This window comes from Grammomys surdaster, unplaced genomic scaffold (assembly GCF_004785775.1).
Source record: "Grammomys surdaster isolate TR1022 unplaced genomic scaffold, NIH_TR_1.0 125672, whole genome shotgun sequence".
In the NCBI taxonomy this organism is placed as follows: domain Eukaryota; kingdom Metazoa; phylum Chordata; class Mammalia; order Rodentia; family Muridae; genus Grammomys; species Grammomys surdaster.
The window spans coordinates 1,258,056-1,266,738 of record NW_021620509.1 but is presented as its reverse complement, the minus strand read 5'-3'; the positions used below and the strand labels follow the sequence as shown (position 1 = coordinate 1,266,738).

General features: G+C 43.4%; 1 protein-coding gene across 1 annotated transcript in view; it reads left to right on the top strand.

The window, feature by feature from the left end:
- The first annotated feature begins 315 nt into the window (after nt 1–315).
- Nucleotides 316–8,683, top strand: part of LOC114639065 (zinc finger protein 20-like) — a 14,445-nt gene continuing 6,077 nt past the window's right edge. The window contains exon 1 of the mRNA XM_028787736.1: nt 316–402. Coding sequence (XP_028643569.1) covers nt 325–402 — 78 coding nt within the window. The 5' untranslated portion in view covers nt 316–324. The remainder of the gene's footprint in view (nt 403–8,683) is intronic.

Genomic DNA, 8,683 nt, shown 5'->3' with positions numbered 1-8,683 from the left:
CTGGCTTTTCTTGTGTCCTTTTTGGAGACAGGGTCTCCTGCAGCCCAGATTAACCTCTCACTACACAGCCTAAGATTAGCCCGCAACTCCAAATCGTGCCAGGCGCACAAGCCCAGTCAGACCTGGCCAGCCCTGAAGTGCCTCTGCGAACCCCAAGCCTAAGCAGCAGTTTCCGGACTATGTTGAAGGCGATGGGTCGCTGGTCCTGTCCATCAGGGGTCCCGGAGCCAATCGGGATCGCGCACAGTGGAGCAGTCCAATCAGCAGCGGGGAGGGGCTCGGCCGGGCGCCGCCATTTTCGGCGCTCTCCTTGGCTGCTTCGCAATGTGCACGGTTCGCGGTGACACCCGGTACGGAGCCGCGCAGGCTGGACGAGAGCAGGCTGGACGAGAGCGCACCATGGTGAGTGCAGCTCGGAGACGCGGAAGGGAGCGGAGGGCAGAGAAGACGCGGGCTCTGCGCAGTCGGAAGCTCGGAACTTGCCGAGAGTTTGCAACCCGACTCTGGTGCCCCTTTCCGGAACCCGCGGCCGAACCGCAGTGTAAAAGGGGATCATCATGTATGCGTGTGTTGAGGGGTAAAATGGAAAGGACTACGTAGGGTCCTCACTAAGTTCATTTGCTCTTTGGGCTGGTTTTGTGTTCTTTATGTTATTTTAAATTTACACTTATTTGTCGAGGTGGGGCCAAGAGAAAGTAATCTGAGTCCAGTCTCTCCTTCCACTTTGTGGGACCCGGAGATCGAACGCAAGTCGTAAGGCTTGGCAGCAAGCGCCTTTTAAGATGAACCATCGCACCAGCCCCTCCTTTCTCTCTGCTTTGTTACTTTTTATAAAGATGCATTTCCTGTGTGCATATTCACAAAACTGGCGGGACCATGTGTTCCTAAGATGGGAGAAAAGGAACATAAACAGAAAAAAATCACATCATCTTGGAAAAATTTCCCTTCAGCTACTGTAGGTTTCTCCTTTTCCTGGTACATCAGAAACAAAAAGAGCTGATGAATTTATTTTATATTGAACCAACCTTGCATCCCTGGGATGGCGGCTGCTTGGTTGTAGTGAATAATGGTTTTTTGTTATGTGTTCTTGGATTTGGTTTGCTAGAATTTTATTGAGTATTTTTGCATCAATATTCATAAGTAAAATTAATCTGAAGTTCTCTTGGTTGGGTCTTTGTGTGGTTTAGGTATCAGAGTAATTGTGGCTTCATAGAATGATTTAGGTAGTGTTCCTTCTGTTCCTTTTTGTGGAATAGTTTGAGGAGTATTGGTATTAGCTCTTCTTTGAAGATCTGGTAGAATTCTGTACTAAAACTATCTGGTCCTGGGCGTTTTTTGGTTGGAAGGTTTTTAATGACTTCTGTTTCCTTAGGGATTGTGGGACTGTTTAGATAGTTTACCTGATCTTGATTTAACCTTGGTGTATGATATCTATATAGAAAATCATCCATTTCAAAGAACAACCAGTTTTGTTGATTCTTTGTATTGTTTTCTTTGTTTCTAAATAGTTAATTTCAGCCCTGAACTTGGCTATTTCCTGCCTTCTATTCTTCTTAGATGTGTTTGCTTCTTTTTGTTCTAAATTTACAGGTGTGCCGTTAAGTTGCTAGTTTAGGATCTTTACAATTTCTTTATGTAGGTGCTTAGTGCTATGAATTTTCCTCTTAGTACTGCTTTCATTGTGTCCCATAAGTTTGGGTATGCTGTGCCTTCATTTTCATTAAATTCTAGAAAGTCTTTCATTTCTTTCTTTATTTCTTCCCTGACCCAGAGATCATTGAGTAGAGTTGTTCAGTTTCCATGAGTATGTGGGCTTTCTGATGTTTTTGTTGTAATTGAAGTCCAGCCTTAGTCTGTGGTGATCTGATAGATTGCATGGGGTTATTTCAGTCTTCTTGTATCTGTTGAGGCTTGTTTTGTGTCCGATTATATGGTCAGCTTTGAAAAAGGTTCCATGAGGTGCAGAGAAGCAGGTATAATATTTTGTTTTGGGGTGAAATGTTCTGTAGATATCTGTTAAATCCATTTGGCTTCTGTTAGTTTCACTGTGCCTCTGTTCAGTTTCTGTTTCAATGATCTGTCCATTGCTGAAAGTGGGGTGTTGAAGTCCCCCACTATTATTGTGTGAGGTTCAATTTGTGTTATGAGCTTTTTAGTAAAGTTTCTTTTACGGATGTGGGTGCCCTTGCATTTAGGGCAAGGATGTTCAGAATTGAGACTTAATCTTGGTGAATTTTTCCTTTGAATATGAAGTGTCCTTCCCTATCTCTTTTGCTTCAAGGACTATTTTATTGGATATTAGAATGGTAGCTCCAATAGGATAGGGGGTTCTAGGGAGGGGAAATGGGGAAAGGGGATGACATCTGTATTGTAAATAAATAAAATATCCAATTAAAAAAAACAGATGAAAAAAGAAATAAAGAAGAAAAGAAAAGAAAAAAAGAAGGAAACAAAACAAAACAAAACAAAAAAAACAGAGAGAAAAACCCCACTAATAGATATCAATTTTGTTGTGACTTTAATTTGACAGCTTTGTAACTGCATTGTAACAGTGGTGAACTAGTTGAATTTCTATGACTCAGTGAAAAGTTATATATAAATAAATGTATATTTTATCAATTAAAAAAAAATGACAACTCCAGCATGTTTCTTGGGAACATTTGCTTGGAAAATTTTTTTCTAGCCCTTTACTCTGAAGTAGTGTCTGTCTTTGTGGCTGAAATGTGTTTCTTGATGCAGCAAAATGACGAATCCTGTTTGCATATCCAGTTTGCTATCTTGTGTCTCTTTATTGGGGAACTGAGTCCATTGATGTTGAGAAATATTAAAGACCAATGATTGTTAGTTCCTGTTATTTTTGTTGTTGGAGGTGGTAGTGTGTGATTCTCTTTTCCTTTGTTGTGAGATGATTAATTTCTTGTGTTCTCTTGGGTGCAATTACCTTCCTTATGTTGGAGTTTTCCTTATAGTATTCTCTGTATGGCTGGATTAGTAGAAAGACATTGTTTAAATTTGGTTTTGTTATGGAATATCTTGGTTTCTCCATCTATGGTGATTGAGAGTTTTGCTGGGTATAGTAGCCTGGGCTGGCATATGTCATCTCTTAGGGTCTGCCTGACATCTGTCCCAGATCTTCTGGCTTTTAGCATTTCTCTTTAGAAGTCTGGTGAGGGAAAACCTGTAGAGACCATATCCAAAGGTTAGACAAGACCCCCAGTTGGAGGAGGGGGCCACCCACTCATCTCTAAATTTTTAACCCAGAATGACTCCTGTCTAAAGGAAATACAGGGACAAAGTGTGGAGCAGAGAGAGAAGGAAAGGCCATCCAGAGACTGCCCCACCTGGGAATCTATCCCATGTACAGTCACCAAATGCAGACACTATTGTGGATGCCAAGAAGTGCTTGCTGACAGGAGCCTGATATAGCTGTCTCCTGAGAGGCTCCAGAGTCTGACAAATACAAAGGCAGGTGCTTGCAGCCAACCATTGCACTGAGCATGAGGTCCCCAATGGAGGAGTTAGAGAAAGGATTGAAGGGGTTTGCAACACCATAGGAAGAAAAACAATATCAACTAACCAGACACCCGCCCCCCAAACTCCCAGGGACTAAAACACCAACTAAAGAATACGCATAGCGACACCAATGACTCCAGCTGCATATGTAGCAGAGGATGGCCTTGTCAGGCATCAATGGGAGGAGAGGCCCTTGGTCCTGTGAAAGCTCGATTTCCCCAGTGTTGGAGAGGGAATGCTAGAGCAGTGAGGTGGGAGTGGGTGGCTGGGTAGGGGAACACTCATAGAAGCAGAGGGAAGGGGGGTGGGACAGGGTTCTGGAGGGAAAACTGAGAAAGTGGATAACACTTGAAATGTAAATATATAAAACATCCCATAAAAAAACCAGAAGTCTTGTGTAATTCTGATAAGTCTGCCTTTATATGTTACTTGGCCTTTTTTCCTTACAGATTTTTAATATTCTTTCTTTGTTCTGTATGTTTAGTAGTTTTATTATTATGTGGCAGGAGGATTTTTCTTTTCTGGTCCAGCCTGTTTGGTGTCTGTAGACGTCTTGTATGTTTATGTCTCTTTCTTTAGGTTAGGGAAGTTTTCTTCTATGGTTTTGTTGAAGATGTTTTCTGACCCTTTGAGCTGGGAATCTTCACTCTCGTCTGTTCCTGTTATTCTTAGATTTGATCTTTTCATTGTGTCTTGAATTTCCTGGATGTTTTGAGTTACAAGCTTTTTAGATTTTGTATTTTCTTTGACAATTGTGTCAATATCTTCTATGCCCGAGATTCTCTCTTCTATCTCTTGTATTTTGTTGTGATGCTTACACTCCTGATCTCTTTCCTAGATTTTCCATCTCCAGGGTTGCCTTCATTTGTGATTTATTTATTGTTTCTATTTCCATTTTTAAGGTATGGGACAGTTTTTTGTTCAATTCCTTCACCTGTTTGATTATATTTTTCTGTATTTCTTTAAGGGATTTATTTGTTTCCTCTTTAAGGGCTTCTACCTGTTTGCCTGTGTTTTCCTGTATTTCTTTAAGAGAGTTATTTATATCTTCCTTAGAGATGTCTATCATCTTCATGAGATGAGATGTTAGGTCAGAATCATGCTCTTCACGTGTGTTAGTATATCAAGGGCTTGCTGTGGTAGGAGAACTGGGTTCTAATGGTGCCAAATTACAGTCTCTTGGACTTGCCTTTTGCCATCTGGTTATCTCTGGTGTTAATTGGCCTGGGTGGTTCAGACTGGAGCAGGCCTCCTGAGAGGTAGGCAGTGCTGTCTTTGATTAGGGCATCCCTGTGTCCTTGTGTTCCTGGTTATGGCAGGGGAGACCTGGGAGACAAGTAGTCTGTGGGGGCCAGGGGAAGGGAGGCAGGCTCACCTATATGCCGCAGGTTCCAGTGGAGGTGCAGACCAGAATTTAAGAAACATTTTCTTGTTCAGTTTTTAGGATCCAGCTTTTGTTGGTTCTAAATTCTAGTTGCCATAATTAAGCAGCAGAAGTGCTCCTACCTTCTGAGGCATCTCTCCCACTCCATAATTATAGTCACCTTCCTCCATCCCTCCCTCTTCTCCCCAAGAAATCCCCTCGCACTTCCATGCTGTCGTTATTTGACTGTACTTATGTATATGTGTGTGAGTTTGTATGTCTCTGTGTGCACATGAGTTGCAGGTGCCTGCAGAAGCCACGGGTGTCAGATTCCCCTGCATCTGGCATTAGAGACAGTTTTGAGCTACTCCATGTGGGAGCTGGGATCTGTAAGAGCTGTAAATGCTCTTAACTGATGAGCCAGCTCTTCTCTCCAGACCCTCCTTGTCTTCCTTTGTATGTGAGTGCCAGGCATGGTAGCTTAGGCCTGTGATCCCAACACTTTGGAAAGTAAAGGTAGAAAGATCAAGAATTCAAGGCCAGACTCAGCACTAGCTAAATAAGGCCCCATCTTCAAAATACACATTGACACATGACGGCTCATAGCTGTCTGTAACTGGCCTCTGCAGGTACCAAGCATGTATATAATATAGACATATGTGCAGGCAAAACACCTATACACGTAAAATTTGTTAAAGTAAAAGGGGCACATTGAAGAAAGCAAATTTATTCCTAGTAAGCCAGGAATGGTGGTGTGTCCCTGAGTCCCCAGCATTTGGGAAGCAGAGGCCAGCAGATGAAGTTCAAGGGCACCCTGGGTTACATGAGGCCTTGGCCCCCAAAACACAGGGGAAAGGCATGGCCTGTGAATATGATCTCACTACTAGGAAGTAGAAGCACGAGGGTCAGGAGTCCAAGGCTACCCTTTGTCTGCTTAGGAGATATGAGACCAGCCAGAATTACATGGAAATTGTCTCAATAACAACTAAATAAATAAACAAATGAATGAATAAATAAATAAATAAGCTGGGTAGTGGTGGCATGAGCCTTTAATCCAACGCTGGGCAAGGAGGGAGGGCGGGTGCAGACGGTGAGTCCTGAGTTGAAGGACAGAGTTCGAGGCTACACAGAGACACCGTGTCTCAAAACAGCAGCAATAAATAAGAAAATAAAGTGATGAGTAGAGGTCGTGACCTTACACTCGGAAGGCGTGTAGGAAGGAAAGCCTGCACTGAAGTAAGTCAGCTACACACATACTGGCTGTGCTGGTGTGCATGCTTGCACGCTGGTTCCAGCAGGCCAAAAGAGGACATTGGATCCCCTGGAATTGGAGTTATTGATGGCTGTTGTTGGGGTTCAGGAATGGGCACGCAAACCATACACACACTGATCTCAGTTAAGCAAGAATACTTTATTGAACACACCCTGATCAATCAGGACCACAGAAAAGGACTCCACAGCCTAATTGTGGTACCAGTCTGTTCTTACGGAAGGCTTTTTATAGGAAAAACCAAGTTCAAAGGTTCAGAAGGCAAGAGTGGAGGCAGTACTACATTTGGCTAACTAGACAAAGGGTTAATAGCTGACCTTTAAGCTGATTGGCCCTAGGTGAGGTAAGACGGATGGTGGACGAATGAGTGGGGGAGTTTCAGAGCCCTGAGTTAGCAGGATCAGTAGTACAACCACAGTGTTACGGCCTTTTAGGAGTTTCCAGTGTAAGCTATGGATAGTTACTTCTGGGAAGTGGAGTCTGAGAACCTGAATCTAATTTCTCCTTATGAGCAAAATGGAGGCTGAATACAAAATGGCCACAATTATATTAAAAAGAGCAGGCCTCATCAGTTGTGAGCCAACATGCAGTTGCAAACCTGAGCCCTCTGCAAGAGCAGCAAGTGACCACTGAGCTGTCTCTCCAACTCCCTGAAAATATATTTTTTTAAATCTTTTTTTTCCAAAGATTAATTTATTTATTATATATGAATACACTGTAGCTGTCTCCAGACACACCAGAAGAGGGCATCAGATCTCATTACAGATGGTTGTGAGCCACCATGTGGTTGCTGGGATTTGAACTCAGGACCTCTGGAAGTGCAGTCAGTGCTCTTAACCACTGAGCCATCTCTCCAGCCCTGAAAATATTTTTTAAAGATTTATTTATTTCATATATGTGAGTACATTGTTGATCTCTTCAGACACACCAGAAGAGGACCTCAGATCCTATTACAAGATGGTTGTAAACCACCATGTGGTTGCCGGGAATTGAACTCAGGACCTCTGGAAGAGCAGTCAGTGCTCTTAACTGCTGAGCCATCTCTCCAGCCTTCCCCTGAAAAATTTTAATGACATGTATATGTGGGGGAATGTACACATGGTTACATGCAGTGCCCACAGAGTCTGGAAATGGTGTAGGAGCCCTTAGAACTACAGTTACAGCGATGGGGAGACCTGGGTGCGTGCGGGGCCGGGTCCTCTACAAGAGTGCTCTCAACGGCTGAGCCGTCTCTCTAGCCCCTTTCTTCTTATGTGTGTGAATGTTTGCCTGCATATATGTATGAGCATCATGTACATACATGATGTCTCCCAAGGCCAGAATAGCACATTGGGTCCCCTGGAATTGCACTTACAGTTAGTTGTGAGCTGCCATGTGGGTGCCAGAAACCTAGGTCCTTTTCAAGAGCAGTCTGAATGCTAACTGCTGAGCGTCTCTCCAGCCCGTCTTCCCCCTACCCCATATCCTTCCTTCCTTCCTTCCTTCCTTCCTTCCTTCCTTCCTTCCTTCCTTCTTTCCTTCCTTCCTTCTTTCCTTCTTTCCTTCTTTTCTCTTTCTTTAAGACTTATCTCTGTTTTCTGTGTTTGGTCTGTATGCATGCCTGATTCCCACAGAGGTCAATGGAGCCCCTGGAGTTGGAGGTACAGGTAGTTTTGAGCCACCACATGGGTCCTGGTAACCGAACCCAGGTTACCTAAAAAAACAAGTGCTCTTAACTGCTGAGCTATCTCTCTATCCACATCCACCTGTAATTTGTTGGAGGGGGAGGGGTGACAGTGGCAAGCAGCTTTACCTGCTGAGCCCTCTCGCCGGCCTCAGGTTCATCTCTGATAGCACCAGTCCGCTGGCTTACTCTCATGACCCTTTCCATGGGATTCCAGGTACCACTGCGGGCAGACAAGAAATGCATCTTAGCCTTCAGAATATGGGCTCCCCTGTAAACTGGTAGTGACACCGGCTGCTTTCCTGAGTGGATTTCCTCTATAGAGATTCTGTTTTAGTCAAGCAGGTGAGAATTTGTTATCCTTGTCAGGCCTTACAGAACATGCCAATAGTCCCAGCATTCAGAAGGATGAGATGGTGGTTTAAGGCCAGCCTGGGCTACATAGTAAGTCCTAGGAATGCTTGGATTGCATAATGAAATCTTGCCTCTAAAATTACGACAATTCTATTTCATGGTAAGATGTAAGATTTTAGTCTTATTGGTTGGATCTTTGGTAGGAAGACTAGCCAACAGGGGCCTCTTACCGCTCAGGCTGCCTGAGCCTTTCTTCATCCTGTCAGTAGTACCTGTACTAATCTCAGTTTTAGTATATTGTTTCGTTCTGAGGATTGGTTGATTATAATAAAGTTATTAAATATGTGGGCCTGGAATTGTTCATAATATTCCTTTGTGGTCCCTTTAATTTCTATGAGATCATGTTCACTGGGTTGTCATTTGTCATGGATATTGGTTATTTCTAGATTGTCTTATTTTTGTGTGTGCATCTCTGTGTGTGTGTGTGTGTGTGTGTGTGTGTGTGTGTGTGTGTGTGTGT